The sequence below is a fragment of the Orbicella franksi genome, chromosome 14 (assembly GCF_964199315.1).
Source record: "Orbicella franksi chromosome 14, jaOrbFran1.1, whole genome shotgun sequence".
In the NCBI taxonomy this organism is placed as follows: domain Eukaryota; kingdom Metazoa; phylum Cnidaria; class Anthozoa; order Scleractinia; family Merulinidae; genus Orbicella; species Orbicella franksi.
The window spans coordinates 12,872,726-12,889,876 of NC_138158.1; the positions used below are offsets into that span (position 1 = coordinate 12,872,726).

Consider the following 17,151-nt stretch of genomic DNA (forward strand, 5'->3'; position numbering starts at 1 on the left):
GCTGCCCCTGACGCGGCACCCAACGCCACGGCTTTACCTCCGGCTATCAGAGCGGGTATGAGAGCTGCTAAGGGAAAAATACCGCCCTTCTGTCTCTTACGCGTCATCTTCCTCTTCTTACCCATCATCATATTCTTACTCCTCCTTTTCAACGTTCTTCTACGCCCTACGTACATGATGTTATGAGTTGAAAGCGTCTATCACGTGTCACTTTTATAGCGGTACGTGATGAAATCGTGTGTCGTAGTCTAGAACGTATCGGTCGTACGTGGGAGGTGTGAAATCCGTGACCACGTCGTCCAATGTTTGCATCTTGGTCAAAAACCCATCCAATTCATCCACACCGACCATCGCGTAGTTCCTCAGTTCGGTCAGCGTCTTTTCGTAGGTCGTGTAAGCGAACTTGGACATGTCCATCTTGAACGAATACTTCTTGAAATCGTTCCATCCTTTCAGTAAGGTGGCGAAAGCCGTCAGTCCAATCGCTGCGTACCCGTCTTTCCACACGGATCCCAAGACGATACTCGCGGCCACGCACAGTAAGGACAGTCCGTTGAGAATGGCGTTACACAATTTGTGATGATCAAACATCTGCCTTCGACACCACCAATACTTGTGATAGAACGCATACAATCCGTCCAAACGTTTCAGCGAGTCCAACTCCACCACGGTGGTGAAAGGTTCATCCAATAGACATACCGAAGTGCGTATACTTTTTTTCATCGTCGAGGTCGTCGTTTTTTCTTGCGTCTCAACAGTCCTCGTACACCTCGACCCACGCCAGCAGTGGCAGCGCCAAGGGCGGCGGCCCTTCCAACTCGGATTCCTGTTCTCGCTGCGCGTTTACCCAAGGCTTTGGCCAATGCCAAGGCAGCACCTTTACTGACAGGCGCTAACGTGGACAAGGCACCAGTAATAGCACCGCCCCACTGCTTTCTCCTTTTATTGCGAAGACGACCTCTTCTCATGGTTGTTTTCTCAGTTACGGACACTGGTAGAATTGCGTGTCACGGTAGGACGCTGGCCGTTTTTATAGGTGGTCGTGATCGTGTTGGTGGTCGTGATACCAGCAATGCGACGACCTGCGGCCGTTTGTTGTTGTTGTTGCAAAATCTCTTCCAGTTGTTGCTGCATCTCTGCTTGGTTGAGAATACGGTCTCCTCGCCTTCTTCTACGACCCCCTCGAGAAGGAGGTGTGGAGTCGTCACTGCTACTACTTGCACCTCCGCCTCCACCTCCGCCTCCACCTCCGCCTCCACCTCCACCTCCGCCACCTCTACCTCCTCTGCCTCCACCTCTACCTCTGCCTCTACCTCTGCCACTGCCTCTTCCGACGCTCCTATCACTGGCGCTACTTCTTCTACGACTCCCAGCATCACTGGACGACGTTGGCGTGTTTTGACGTGGTACGCGTCTAGGTCGTTTCCCTCCTCTGGTAGGTCTTGCCAATGGTGTTGAACCGACCCCCACTGTCACGTTGGAGCGCGAGGGTCCTGGGACAGCGCCACCGACACCCGCCGGGACGTTGGTCTGTGACGTGCCTACTCCGACCTGAGAGACATTGGGCAGTGGCGGTGTTGGCAGTTCAGATAGTGGTGAAGTGGGAACGGGAGTACTCGTTCGAAATGGAGACCCCAAAGGCGAATAATCGTCCAGAGCCGAGAGGTTGAACTCGTCACTGTCGATTGTTGAGCTCATCTCTCTTTTCTCTTGCTATCTTCTTCTCGGCGAGTTCTCGTTGTTTATGAACCAAATAATCGAAACCTTCCCCGTTATATGCGTTGATGATGGATTGTACTTGACGGTAACTCCCGCATTCGGTGACCTGTCTCATCGGTTCGTAGTCCAGCTCGTTGGGATTCATGATGTATTTGAGCCTGTTTTTACACAGGTGGATGAATAGCTGAAACCACTCGACCTCGCTCCTCAACATGATGCAAACTGATGGCATCGTACGAATCCCTCGTCTTTTAACACTCGGCTGATGACGCGTTGATCGTCCTGACTGGCTGGATGAAGATCCAATAGCATGTAACCGTAAGGTCGATCAGTGACCTTTCGAAACGTGTCCAACACCTCCTGCCATTGCGTGGGAAACGATTGCAGAAGTAAATTTCGTATTCCCAATTGATCCCGAGGGTTCTTGAAGGCCGCGATGTAATGCGCATTTCGGGAAATGGTCTTGGCGAATTTTCCGTTGGGGAATAGATCCTGACACAAGTAAATCACCGTGATGTTCCGATGATGCGAATGTTTGGTGAAGAGATCCAACACACGCTTGTCGTTACCCCCCTCGTCCATCAGATCGTCCAAGACCAACACGCCTCCTCCAGGAAACCATCGTGGTAACTCGTCGCTGTCTGGGATGCCTTCGTGAAACTTGACCCCACCCTTCTTGAGCTTTTTGAAACCATCTTGCCACGAACCGTAGCAGTAATGAATACTATGGGGTGGTTCTCGGAACAAGTCGTCGTTCTCCAAGAGCAGTTTGGTGGTGAACACCGTCTTGCCGCAGCCGGACGGACCCGCTATCAACAAACTCGACGGAGTGTGAAATTGAAACGCTTTGCGTCGTTCCATGATCTCGAAGAAAATGGTCCAGGGTCTCGAGACGCTCGGTGTTTTATCGGAACAACTTGGACAAGGGGGTCTTGACGGCCGGGATGCGTTTCAAGAGACCCAATAGGGTGACCTTACGATTGAAACAGACGGGTTTTTTCTTGGCACGACTCTTGATCTTTGCCATGGCCCTCTGGGCAGCGGCTCTCTTTTGAGGCTTTTTTTTCTTGGCGAATTTACTCAAGTCTCCGAACTTGTCTTCGTACCAATGCCTCTTTTTCATTCTTCTTTTCCTATCTTCCTTCTCTGAAAGCATTGGCTTAGCAGGAGTGGCTCTCTTGCGTTTCCTACGCGTGGTCACAGTCGCAGGTAAGGCACCGGTGTCAAGGACACCCCTTGGAGCCGTTGGAGCCATGGGAGCAGGTTGAAGAGCGACTCTTCTTGCGGGTCTGGGTTGTTTTTGTCGTACCATGTTGAAAGCACTGGGTTGAGGCGATTTTTTACCCGGTTTTCCGTAGCGTTTTTTCCAAATTGGCTATCACGTCGTCCAAATATCTATGCCCTCTAAACTGTAGATCCATGAATGACTGCAAATTCCAAATGAACGCTTTTTATTTTCAAACCGCTTAATTTTATAACAAATGGCGCACTCCTCTAAAGGAACCGACCGTGTCCTGGTGACACGGTGTTTTACAAATCTTGCGCCAGGTCAACTCGTCCACGATCAAACGTTTCAACATCTGTCCTACTTTACGATCGTTCTCTACATACTCGTTTTTCTTAAAACGATTCAAAAACGAGTTCATGTCTCGACCCTCGGCTCGGTCGATCAGGAACATCAAGGCGTAGTCGCCGCAACTCTGACTGAACAGGGACTGTAAACTCTTGCCGTTGTAAATATGGTACTTGAAATGACGGTCCAACCACGCTTGGAGAGGTTGGACGGTTCCGTACGCGTCCAACGGCAGGGCGTAACTGTCCAGGATCTCGCACTTGTCCTTGTCGGCCCACAAAGCGATCCAATGCACGCCCGGTTTGTCGTGAGGGTCCGTGTTCACGATGTAAGCGGTCGGTCCTTCTTGGGGTACTGTCCTGGGAAGGCGATCGCAGGGTACCGTCCCGTAAAAGACACAGCGTAGGGACGGATTCGTTCGTGCCAAATGATCCAATTGTAAATTATTCAAGGCTACTTTCTCCATTTTTTTCTTCTCTCATTGGTACACGTCGTAGGTGACTACTCGGTTCTCGTTGATCTCTAGCAAGTTCTCGAATTCGGCGTATAACAAGACGGTCAGGTTTTCTCCCGGGTTGGCTCCAAAATCGATCATCAGACGCAACTCGCCTGACTGCTTGGGGTTCAACACTGGACTGTCCAAACATCCGTTGGCTGTGTTGTCAAATACAAACAGGTTGCATCTCTTGCCGTGACCCCAGTCCACTTTTCTGACCATGTTTCCTTTTCCCCTACACAACGCTCCCGAGGCTTGGAGGAATCTGTAGTAGCCTCTCTGATCTTTTTCGTCCCCATCGTGATCGAGCTCCAAGGTCTCGTAGGGGTATTCTTCACCTCTCACCAATTGTTTGATGGAAGACAGATTGAATCTTCCAAAATTGAACGGACTCTCCGTGATGGTTCCGTTGAAGGCAGCTTGTTTCAACAACACCACTACTAACCGATTAGGTAGCTGATTGTGGAAAGGATTGTTGCACTCGAAATGACGATCGTCGCTGGGATGAGAGTAGGTACGAATTTCACCTCTCACCGTGGGGTAAGTGACCACTCTTCCACTTTTCATGGTGGACATGACTTCTCGGTACACCGAGGGAGTCACTCTCACTTGAGACAGGAACAATCTCACATTCACGTCGGGTTCAGTCAGTCTTAGGGAAGCGGCACCGCCCCATCGGATGGTCCACAGAGCTGGGTCATTGAAGTACATGTCGATCTGGATCTGCACGCCGGGTACCATTAACTTGCTGAGATGAAACACTTCCAGGTAAGGTTTGAACCTCAAAGTCACTCTCTTTCCACCTAGGAACTGGACTCGAGCATCGACCAAGTTCTTGAGATCTTGAGGTAGCGCTTTGTAATCATTGTGAGATGGATTTAGCTTATTGGCAGTCAATTGATCGCCATCTCCGTCGTCGGGTACGCCGAGACAATTGTACCACCCATTGGGTGCCAGGATCGTTTCACCGTCGTCTCGGTCGTAGTTCAACAGCGCTTCTAGGTAGGCTTTGTAGTGGTAAGTATCGGTCTGAGGGCTTATCAGAGTCCCATTCAATCTCACGTTGATCTGTTTGAAGAGGGTGTTGGCAATATTGTTGGCAAGACCCAGGATATCGGCAGCCAGCAGATTCGAAGCGTCACTTTTCTTGACACCCCATTCCACTTCAAAGAAACTCTCGTTCAAGTCGATAAAGTCTTCCTGAGGGTCGACTTGAAACGTCACCGGGTTGATGCCCGTATTGAACGGGTTGATTCTCACCACGCGTCGAGATGCCATGCTCAGATCCGTGGGAGGGACACTGAACATATTCAGACGAGGGTTACGAACCCCCGCCGACCTGGCATGAGCCACCATGTCCGTCATCGTCGTCGTCTAGGTCGTCTTCGTTTCCTTCTCAGTGCGGACTGTACCCAACGATAGTTTGGAAGTTTTGAGCGTGCGCGGAGGATCGAACCGCCTTTATACGTGCGTACTCCTACAGGGATACGTCTCACACGTCTCGAGTAGATGGGAATCATATTCCAAAGAGGTCTTTTCTCACTCTTTTGGACAACGCTCGCTGTAGCTCTTGCGTCGCTTTACGTTTCACGGCCCTTGTCGCTCCTCTCTTGACCCCTGCAAGTCCTCCTTTCCAATTGGGCTTTTTTCCTTTGCCGCCCGCATTTAAACCTTTCAGACCCTCCATGGCCGTCTCGGTCAAAACGTCTCTTAGAATGGTAGGACCTCGTTTCTTGACGTCTTTCCACATGGGTCCGAATCCGTCTCCAGATTGCCTCATTTTATCAGGATGAAATCGTACTAGTGCTCCGCCGATCATGATTTCTTGAAGTGTAACGTTACGATCGTATTACCAGTTCCAAACGTCACCAATTTACCGGTTGTCTCAGCCACTTGCACCTCTATAATGTCGAGGACGTCTTTGCGCACGGGAATATATTGAATGTGATAAGGTTCGAAATACTGAGTACCGGCCCCTTTTCGAATCAAGTTGACCTCTCTCAGTAAATCCGTGACTTGATTCCCCACCACGCCACTGCCTCCCACGTCGGAGTACACGAACAGGGAACGCGAACTGTTGCCCACCACGACTTCGAACGCCTTGTTCAGGTTGAGAAAACGCCAATTGCAATAGATGCTGAGTTTCAAAAAACTGTATCCCGTTGGATATTTGACGACCGTCCAAAAAACAGGTAATCCATCCGTGTCGTGTAAGTCCCCTACGACGGCAATGTCTGGAATTTCATCTTTGAAGAATTCGATCTGCAAGTTAGGTCCCAGTTCGTACGAACTACCATTCTTCTTGAGCCATCCCATTTTCGTAGCCAGGTCGACATTGAGATGTAATGCAGGCAGGTCGGAGAGGGGCCGAAGGGTATCCTCGTTGTTTGTGACCAGTTCTTCGCATTCCCACTTGAAATCGATGTAGGTTCTTTTACCGTCAGACGTGACATATTTGGCTCCCAATTTGGGCCCCGAGTCACTGAAGATGCGTTGTCTCTGGAAATAGGCGATCATGGACTTCATGAATCCGACGCCGTCCACGTTGTGGAACACCTCTTTGATATCGTCCGTATCAAAGTAAGCGCCTCCCAGATCATGTCCGCTACCGAATAGGCGTCTCCATGCGTAATAGGCCAAGGTGACTTTTTTATTCTGGGGATCGGTCGGCGTCAAGGAAGGAAGCGTCACTTGAGCATCCGGCATAGCGATGCTACTCATCCCCACTCTCCATCCTTGTCCATCCAGACGTATGGGATTAGGCAACCGGATCTTGAAATGGTTCGCTACGTTTTTCGGAAACTCGCTCTTGCTGCTGTGACTGGGTAAGGTGACGTAAAAATCGCTCATCCTTTCTTGAAATGCAACGTGATCGTGGTCACGCCCGACGCAAAGTCAACCGGTTGTCCGTCGTCCTCAGTTACTTGCACCTCAACAATGTCAAAGACGGACGTGCGCACCGGTAAATATAGGATGTGTCTAGGTTGAAAGTCGACGACGTTCGGATCGTAATGAACTTGTTTCAACTGATCCTTGAATTGATCCCCCACTACCATACTCTGTGCCACATTCGAATGCACGAACAAAGAACGACGGTTCTTACCAAACGCCTCTTCGTAACTACGGTCCAGGTCCGTGAACACCCAATTGATGAAACAACTCAATTGTAACTCTAGCGCGTCGATCTTGTAAAATAGTTCGTCCCCAGGATCGGCAGATACGATCAAGTCCGTGGCATTGGGTACGACTTCCTTGGGAAATTCTTTTCTCAAGTGGGGTCCCAAGACGTAACCCGGTTGTCCGTTATCCAAAATACCCATCTTGACCCATTTCATCTTCTTGGCCAATTCGAGACCGATCGACATCCGGGGATACAAGGTATTGCCATTCATAATGAGAGTAGTGCTCGTTCTCGAGTTGTCAATGATGCATTCTCCCTTCTCGGCCCGACGCATGACCGTGTACAGCAATTCGTTAGGATCGTTGGCGTTGCTCTTTTTCTTGTACATGGTCGCGCCGACATCCGTTCGATCTCTCAATCTCCACAGGTATCGATCTCGTATCGCGTTCATGAACTCGGTACCGGTCCTAGGCGTGAAGTCCAAATCACCTTCTCGCAGCACAAAAATGACCCACACGTACATGTCTCTAGACCCATCCACCATATCGATCCACCAGAATTGAAACAGAATATCCTGTTTCGAGTCCATCTTACGTGTCGTGGACGGAAACGAGAGGTCGCTGATACCCACTTTCCATCCCGGTTCTCTCAAATGTAACGGGTTGGGCAGACGGTTCTTGAAACGGTTGGCCTTGTTGTCCGGAAACTCGTTCGTGCTGGCATCGCTCCTCAACTGCACGTAAAGTTCACCCATCCTTAAAGTGTAGTGTCACCGAGGTCACGCCCGAGGCAAAATTCACCAGTGTTCCATCGTTCTCGGCCAATTGAACCTCCAATATATCCATCACGTTGCTTCGTACGGGTTTATATTGGATGTGAGTGGGTTCGAAGTCGACCTTGTCAGTGTCGTGAGGGACTTCTCTCAAGAGATCCGTCACGCGATTCCCCGTGATCGTGCCGCGTCCCACATTCGAATACAAGTACATGGGCGGACGAATACTAGGACTGACTTGGACGTCACCACCATAGTGTTGATCATAGAGCTCGTCCAGATAGTCGATGCGCCAATTGCAATAGGGACTGAGCTGTAAGGACCCGTCGTTTGTGATGTTCCAAAAATTCGTGGATTGCAAGTTGTTTTGATCCTTCCAATCGAGTTTGAAAGCGGGCACCACATCGTCTTTGAAGAGTTTAACCACGTGATAACTCAATCTGTAATCGGCAAGTCCAGTCCTTTCCACCCACTTGAGTTTCTCGACCAATTTAGGACCAAACCATATTTTGGGACGCAATAGTACCGTGTCACCCGGAGTTTCATCGAGGAAGGTATCGCTGTTGTCGATGATCAAAGAGTCCCCTTCCCAACGAAACACCGCGTAGTACTTCTTCCCGTCTGCAGCGCGTAGAGTTTCTTTTTCGTTTTCCAGGAAGTGCGTCAGACGGTCTTGGTAACGACCCACCAAGTATCGTAGGAGCGCTTTCCCACTCTTGACTATGACTCGGTCCTCGTGCAGATCAGACCCCCTGACGGTAAAGGTGTTACGGAAGGGTCGTGGAAACCAGCTACCGTCTGAACTCTGTGTTTGTGTTTCCATACTCCATTTAAATTCCAACAGTTTGTCGTCGTCTTCGAAGAGGTGGGGTCTGTGAGGCAACTGAGGGTAACGTCGAGGGGGTGGAGGCGGATAAGAAACACTACTCAAACCCACTTTCCATTCCTTGTCGGACTCAAACAGGAGCGGGTTCGGAAGACGGTTCTTGAAACTGTTGGCCTTGTTGTCCGGAAACTCGTTCGTACTGGCATTGCTCATCAACTGCACGTAAAACTCTCTCATTGTTTCGTCTTGGGCTTTTGGGTCACGTACAAGCCTTTTTTATCCACCCAACTGTCGTACTTGACTGGCCAACCTTTCCAGCGCACCAAGACTTTATCCCCTTTTCGTTTGACGATCTTGTCGATGCGGAACAAATCGTCGTCTTTCACGTTCACCTTTTGCAAATCTTGCGCGTAAAACGTGCCCTCGACAGCAGTCCCGTCCCATTCTTCCACCTTGTACGTGGTGACCTTACCCGGACGCACCCTACGTATCACAAACACCTCCTCGGTCCAACCGGGTAAATACCCTTTCTTGAACTGTCGGAACTTCTTGTTCAATCTCACACGATCCCCGACGTTGAGCGGAGGTCGTCTCGATTTTTTACCCTTTTTCTTTCCGTAAAGAGTCTCCCAGACGTCATCGCTATTGGCTAAAGTCACTTTATTGGGAGCCATCTTGATACTGCGATGATACGATCGGTTGTACCCTTGGACCAACTCTTGTAACACGGGTACAAACTTCAACGTATTCTTCACGGTGAAGTACCGGTACAAACGTTCTTTCAGGGTCCGATTGAACCGTTCCACCACGCTGGCTTTCGTATCACCCCGCGTCGAAAAATGATGAATGCCTTTCTGCTTCATCAAATCCTGAAACGTCTTGTTGTAGAATTCCTTCCCGTCGTCCGTCTGGAGATTGAGGGGTTTTCTACCTCCTTTCAAGATCTTAGCCATGCCCTCCGTCACCGCTTTACCCGTCTTGCTCTTCAAGGGTTGGACCCAGGCGTGCTTGGAAAACACGTCCACGACCGTCAAGAGGTAACGATACCCTCGATTGTACCTGGCGATGTTGACCACCTCTATCAGGTCGGCCGTCCACTGCTCGTCGATGCCGAACACCACCACAGGGGCGGTGGGAAACCGACGCCGTCGTGGTTTGTGTAGCGTGTACCCCAAATCACGCTGCAGGACCTCTCTTGCACGGGGTACCGAGATCTTATTGGCCTTAGCGAATCGCGTCAGACCACCCAGACTACCGGGTCTGGAAGGATCCCTATACCGTCCCAGTAACGTTCCGGTCGAAAGCGGCTTCTTCTTTTGACCTTTCTTCATAGTCGATAAAGTTTGTACACGCACTGTCTCCACAACTCGAAACGTTGCTCCCGTACCTCGAGATACTTCTTAAATGAATCGGGTTGGCGTTTCAACCACAAGATATAAACGACAAAACGCATCACGTTGGGTTCGACGTCGGTATAGTCAAACACCTCCAAGGGCGAATCGCTGAAATGGTCGGGGACGGGTTCACGACCGTAACGCGCATAGACACTAGCGCACTTGTAACACAAGGTCGTCCAACACCATCGATCTGCTAGGGTCGTGCACATTCTCGAGATCAACCAACTCAAAGCATGAGACATGATGATGATTTTAAACCCAATTTTTTATTCAAACTTTCTTATATAGGTACAAAAACGTCGTGCCTGATTGGTTCTTACGTAAAAATCGACTCTGATTGGATAACACGAAAAAGAAGGCGAAGAAAAGACTTAGTCTGAATCTGTAAAGTAATCAACATGTTCCTTGTTCTTAAGATCTCGTGCGTACTCATTATCACAGTCTTCCTCGTAGGTATCCATGGCATAATATCTACAATTTTTAAAACCGCATTCCCCTTTACCAGGTCTCCACTTCAGGGCTTCCGCTTCGTTCCCCTTCACATAGAATGCTTGTCGCATACTCTCCTTACACTCACCACACAGGTCATCTTCATCCGCTTCAATGGCACCAAAGAAAAACCGATCCTTCCACAGATTACGTTGATGCATGATATCGTAGATCAACTCTTCCAACTTCAGACACGTTTCCCTGTAATCTCCCTTTCTGAAAGTCAGTAACTCTCCCACCCTCGGACTCTCGTCTGCCTCCAACACCCGTCGTGACAGGTCGCGCGCGAACCGCAAGGGTTCGAACAGATCACGGATGACCTCGCTCATCCTGTACGTGAGTTGATTCGTGGCGATCAAACAGACACGTTCGGCGTCCAGGACGGGATCACGACAATAAACGAATTTGAATTGACCGCTACCACTTCTGTACATCACGCGACACCACTCACCACAGAAAAGGTAAACATTTTCGTTCTTCTTCATCATCTCCAAAATCGTACCACCCCATTCTGGACGACGTCTCATCAAGAGATGAAAAGACCACATACTAACGGGTATCTGACCTAACGGTTCGAAGAGATTGTCAAAAATGTACAGGTCCACTCTGACATCCTTAATGGCATCGAGATCTCTTAACGTGTGTACCTTCTGATCCACGACCTGCTCCACGATATCAGAAATATGGTTCGAGTTGCTATAGTAATTCATCTTGACACCCTCAGACAAACTCGTTAAACTTCTTTCCTTCTCGATCCGCTCGCTTCGTGATCTCCAAGCCCGACAAATGAGGATAGCAACTACGTACACCCCAGTCAATCAAGTGCCTCTGGAGCCTATAGTACAAAGGAGAGACAAGACGTAATTCCAATTCAATTATCCTTGCGTGTACAGTGTATTTTTCGCCTTCTTTTTCGACCGAATCCAAAACGCCAGAAGCTCGATTCAACTGTTCTCTCAGATCTTCTAGGATCTCTTGCACGTCTCTCTCATCCAAAATCCTAGGATTCATCACCGCGAATGATTTCACTGCGTCGTGCGTGCTCCTTTTATACCCCGCGCGTCACCTCCACATTCACTCAGTACGCGTACTTTTACGTATCACGTGCACCAATTCAGATCCACCAATCATAACTAAGACACGTTCTGATTGGGTCACCAAATTGACTATAAAGTCGAGTCGCACATTCCATCACGAGTCACTTTTCAAAGTCGTCATGGATTCACACGTCGAACCCGTCAAGAAAAAGAAAAAAATGTCCAAGAAGAAACTGGAACTGATGTTACCCAAGAGAGTGGAAAGAGAAGGTAAACAACTACAATCCACTTTAGATAGATGGTTATTCAAAAAACCTCGTGCCAGACTCCGTTTCAAAGAGCGCGTCCTCCTCAAAGAGATCACCCCTGACTCGGTCAGTTGGACCACCGTACCACTCAAAGGCTTCTCGGAACCCTGGAGCGCATTTTCGATCCAACGCCGAGAAGTCAAACGTGACATGAAAAGTAACCATGCCCGGCGAAGGCAAAGGCTGACACTCAAAAACATTAGAAAAACCCGACACGTCCTAGAAACCATGCGACGAGAAAACACCTTGCTGGGATACTAACTCTACATTTTTTCATCATATAGACAATGAAAAGCTACCTGCCATTCAAGGCGGATGCATGACCGTGATCAGTGAATCACCTCCTCGAACCGTGCAAGTCATGGAAGCCATGGGACTCGATAGGTTCAAGAAAGACAACCTCATAGAACTACCGCCTGAAGTGGATCAACGAGGAGAATCAACCGAAGTCCAAGTGTTGGAGGAATTCGACCCCGATCAGTTCCTGAACCAAATGACACCCCAAGTTCCCATCTGCCCCCGTTGTATGGTACCCATGAAATACGGGTGTGTGAAAACCAAAGAAGGGGGTATCTGGTTTGAGTATTACCGATGTCCCTCCGAACGATTCTACACCAAGTGTTATGTGACCTGCGGTGTGAAGGAAGGAGTGAGTGCGTACCTGCAACGCGTCGACGCACAGACCCACCCATGCTACAGGAACATCGACCCAGCCCGTTTCCGATGTCTATGCAACAAGTCACTGGTCTTAGCCACCTCCCACTCCCAGTCCAACCCAGACAGGCTCTATCTCAAGTGTCCCAAGCGTAACTGCAAGTTCTTTCAATGGATCGACGAATACCCACGCGGGATAGCCCAAGACATACTGATTCATGGACAGAACCCAAACTAAGAACGGCAGGGTAGCGCAGTGGAAGCGCGTTGGGCTCATAACCCAAAGGTCCGAGGATCGAAACCTCGCCCCGCCCATTCACACGGACACAGTTTTTTAAAAAACACTCCGTTTTTATTTTTCTACACATTAGGTAACCTATCATCTGCATCTATCATAGATCTCATTGTCACTTGATTACATTCGTTAAATGTGGAGTAATAAAAGTCAATGACACTGACATAGCGTCTCGCCGTCTTCTTTTGTCTTCGAGTCCACTTGGACTGAAACGGTTCGAAACCGTAGCACAACATCATTCGGTGAAACGTGATCCTGTCTACAGGCGGCTTCACCGTCTGGTTCCAAACCAGGTTCTTACGAATAGCCTTGATGGCATTAAACAAAGTTCTGCCAAACACTTTCTCCACAACGCGATATTGGCGCCTGCTACGTGTCCAATTCTCACGCTGTTCGTCCACGAATAACAGGATCTGGTGCAACATCACCTCGAGCTGGCTCGAGTTTTTAAAACGGATAAACCACCGACGGCCCGACAACAAATCTCGGATCGGGAAATCCATCGCTTCGTAAAAACGGGTCCATGCCTCGTCCACCATATAGATCGCCTCATCGTAAGTCACATCAGGTTTTCTCGGCACGTGGTTTTGCAGACCAATCTCTCTAAGGGCCATAGCGACGCTCAAAACTCAGAGTGATGCGCAAACGAGGTCGATCCGCTTTATAAAGTCAAACACCAACCAATCGCAGCTCGAGTAGAAGTCACGTGGTATGAGTAGACCCAGGGGATAGGGGGTATCCCCCCAACCACGCCCCCCGGTCGTAGACTGGACACCATCCTACCGATCGTATAAAAAGATCGGACCGACTCGTTCACTCCAAGTCATTGTATGGCCGCCGCTCATTATAGAAGACTGTGGACCCTAACATTGCTGTGGATTCTCAACGTCCCAAGTGAGTATGGAAGCATTAGAGCGTTGTAATACCGAGTTAAACACCTTGAGAAATCTAGTGAGCGAGTGGATGAAGGACGAAGAAGAGACCCCTTTGTACCGCGACCTAGAAAACCTTTTAGGTTTCATCGGGGTAGCTCTGGACGTAGTAGATCTTTTGTGCCTCGAAGAGAGGTTGGGGGTCGCCGACGAGGACGACATAAATGATCTAGTGATTCACGTAGACTGGGCACGAAACATCTACCAACATTTATTATGAAAATTCTTTTCAGACATGGAACACGATCATTGCTACGTATGCAAACAAAAAAGACCGTGCTGCCGCAGCCCGATACTCGAATTGAGTAAAAATGGGACCCACGACAAATCCATAAAACACGTCAAGGGACAGTTGAGAGAAGCCTGGGGACTAGGGTGCGTATGGAAAACCTGTTGCGGTGCCATCTATGGCATGTACATCAACACGGAAACGAACCGTTACGAACCCGTCTTCCTGGGAAACCACTATGCTGAGGCCCTGTCACGTGTCAATCATGTCAAATCGTTCTTGTAAATAAGGTCGCAGGTCACTAGGATCTTGCACACGTACCACCATGTAAAAATTAAGTCGTGTCCAATAAAAAAAAATGTTGTTGTTGTTCCATTTTTCAGACTCATGTCATTCGCTAACCCAAGTCCTAACGAGGTAAGCGCTTCGATGGTCTAATGGTTAAGACGTTGAGTTGTGGCCTCAAAGACCCAGGTTCGATTCCTGGTCGGGGCATTAAAATTTTTTTCTTTTTTCAATAGAGACCCCTGGCCTGTAAAATCAAATTAGATGAACCACACCCAGACGAAGATGTCATGCTCCTCTTCCTAACCCAACATTTTCCCTACCCGTGGTACCTGAGAAAAGACCTCTCCGACATATGGCCCTTCGGACGCGTGTTCGAATCCTCCTCAGGCCTTCACGGAGAATTTATCGACCCACAGACCATGATGCTATCCCTAATGCACCTGGGAACCCATGACGTGCAAGCCCTAGACATGATGAAAAATATCACGCAGCAAACCACATATATTCTCTCATTAAAGGCTCTTTATTAAAAAAAAATGTTTTTTCACTCTGTGGGTTGTCGTGGTGAAATTTCCTTCACAAATGCTTGGTACGCTAACTCTTCTCTATTGGGACCAACGCCCTTCCACTCATTCCATCCGGCCAAAAATCCCTCCGGCAAATTCTCCAAACACACAGGGTCTTGAAACGATCTTGTCTTGTCAGCAAGCATCTTCTCAGACAGGAGTCTTCGGAACCTCATCACCTCATCCGCCAGCTTCGTCACTTCTTTCTTCAGGACGACATCAATGGCGTCAGAAACAGCGTTCTTCATGATCCTTCCAAGAACACCCTCATGAACGGTACTCAGCACTCTCTCTGCAAAGTCTTTGTCGTGCGTCAACACCTCTTCAGCAACACTCTCCACCTTCGCCTTGATATCCTTTGTTGGCAGCTTCATTCTTCTTGTCGATACAACAATACTCACTCGATACTCATGCAAAACCCATTTTTATAACACATACGAACCTCGATTTCAGGCATTGGCTAGTGCCCTATTTGGACATGCACGTGATGCGTGACGTCACGGGCGCCATGTTTTGCCTACCTAGGCGCCATCTTGGATTTTACAATTTAAAAGAATGTATGGGAATTTTTAGGTCACGTGGTACAATCCCTGCACGCTGATTGGTTACGGCCCCTATTAACGTGCTTTACTACTGATGGCCTATAATTGGCTAATGATGAGATCATCCCACTGTCTAAATTTGGTGAGAATCGAAAGCAACGCCAATTTTCTGTCACGTTTTCAATCTGTGGTCACTGGAGTGACCAAAATCGATACATCGGTCAGGATAGAGTTTTATTATTAAATTATATGACTTGTGTGACTACTTTGCTAGCCCTTTACTCGTGGAAAACACCAATTAAATTTTATCATGACTTTTAAGAAAGAAAGCTGTTGTTAATAGTGTTATTATCGTGTCATTCATATCGCTCATGCCCATACATATCCCGAAGAAAGTTCTACAAAGATTAAGACCATTACGTCATCGGAGATTTGTCAATGGCTACCACTGATGGTGCAATAATACAGTTTGTGTTGATCAAGTGATGTGATGTCTACAGTAAGAAAAGAATCATCAATAACTGCTTTGGAATGTGCACTGCGTTCCGACGGTAGTGCTAAGCAACCAGTTAAATTTTAAAAGCGCGGTTATAAGATCTAACAGATCTTGTTTTTCGCAGTTTTGTCTGCGACCAGACCCAAGCTTCCACTCGGCCAAATTTTGAGTCACGCAACCTGTGATGTTTACTCGCCAAAAGCTGTTGAAACATTAATAAATCTCATCTCCGATACTGAATTTCACGGGAAAAAATTAAAAACCCAGCGTTCGTCAAAAATTATATTTTTTCAGCAGAAATTTCGCTGGGAACATATACATATTTATGTTCCTTTGAATCGTTGATGAAATGACCTTTTCCGGATATTTTTTCCTTCGGGGTCAACAAAAACCTCCGATTACAAAATCACGCCGAACCCACACGTTGCAAAAAAATCTCTTCAAAACCCTGGCTTCGAAGCGATATAACACTTCAGTGTCAATAGCTACCACACATCGGCAGACGGTAAATCTATTACTTAACAATCCAGCTTTATCGTGTTAAAATTTCAGCGAAATCCAACAAAACCAGAATTAATTCGAATTTTTTACTGACTTCACTCCCCAGACTTGTTCTAACAAAGGAAGCAACGGTCGCCCATAGCAACCGAAAAACACCAACATAACAAAGCCGATGTTTCGGCCAAAAAACTCCAGAATTATCGCCTGCGAGCTTAAACTTGACTGGGAACATCTTTTTCGAACTTTTTCCAAGTGATTTAGACGAAAGACTGGCCTCGGCGGGCTACAAAAAAGACCAAGAGAAAAACAGAACAAGACAGCAGAACAAGCCGATAATATTTCATCGCATGGCTTTCGGCACGAAAACGAAAATACAGCTTACTTCTGGATAAATTCAGCCTTAGAAGCCAGCAACCGGTCCCAAATTACTTTCTGTATCGTTACAAATGTCTTGACTTCCATCTCCGAAAGATTTTGCCCCAAGTTTGAGCAAATGAACATTTCGTCGACGGTGACCGCCATTACGGTGGCCTGCATACTAAATTAGCTAAGTTAACAAAATTCTCCCGAGGGGGGAATATGACAAATTTGGTGAGAACAAAAGTAACGCCAATTTTCTGTCACGTTTTCAATCTGTGGTCACTGGAGTGACCAAAATCGATACATCGGTCGGGATAGAGTTTTATTATTGAATTGTATGATTGTGTGACTACTTTGCTAGCCCTTTACTCGTGGAAAACACCAATTAAATTTAATCATGATTTTTAAGAAAGAAAGCTGCTGTTAATAGTGTTATTATCGTGTCGTTCATATCGTTCATGCCCATACATATCCCGAAGAAAGTTCTAGATTAAGACCATTACGTCATCGGAGATTTGTCAATGGCTACCACTGATGGTGCAATAATACA

At 48.0% G+C, this 17,151-nt stretch overlaps 2 protein-coding genes and 2 non-coding genes across 4 annotated transcripts; 2 read left to right on the plus strand and 2 right to left on the minus strand.

Moving 5' to 3' along the window:
- Positions 1-1,543: 1,543 nt before the first annotated feature.
- On the minus strand, positions 1,544-2,720 carry LOC145468433 (uncharacterized). The gene is made up of 2 exons (XM_081452142.1): positions 1,911-2,720; positions 1,544-1,734 (listed from the first exon to the last, which is right to left on the minus strand). The coding sequence occupies exon 1, from the start codon at positions 2,578-2,580 to the stop codon at positions 1,927-1,929; it is 654 nt and encodes a 217-aa protein (XP_081308268.1). The 5' UTR covers positions 2,581-2,720; the 3' UTR covers positions 1,544-1,734; positions 1,911-1,926.
- Positions 2,721-3,253: 533 nt separating this feature from the next.
- Positions 3,254-5,859, minus strand: LOC145468582 (uncharacterized protein F54H12.2-like). The gene has a single exon (XM_081452318.1). It carries the CDS (start codon positions 5,151-5,153, stop codon positions 3,771-3,773), a length of 1,383 nt encoding a protein of 460 aa, XP_081308444.1. The 5' UTR covers positions 5,154-5,859; the 3' UTR covers positions 3,254-3,770.
- Positions 5,860-12,634: 6,775 nt separating this feature from the next.
- Positions 12,635-12,706, plus strand: Trnam-cau (transfer RNA methionine (anticodon CAU)). Its single transcript has one exon. It is a non-coding gene; the product is annotated as a tRNA-Met (tRNA).
- A 1,565-nt stretch (positions 12,707-14,271) lies between these two features.
- Trnah-gug (transfer RNA histidin (anticodon GUG)) lies at positions 14,272-14,343 on the plus strand. Its single transcript has one exon. It is a non-coding gene; the product is annotated as a tRNA-His (tRNA).
- The last annotated feature ends 2,808 nt before the right edge of the window (positions 14,344-17,151 follow it).

Coding starts and splice junctions, on each gene's coding strand:
- LOC145468433 (XM_081452142.1), bottom strand. CDS start 2,580: ATGGAACGACGCAAAGCGTTTCAATTTCACACTCCGTCGAGTTTGTTG.
- LOC145468582 (XM_081452318.1), bottom strand. CDS start 5,153: ATGACGGACATGGTGGCTCATGCCAGGTCGGCGGGGGTTCGTAACCCT.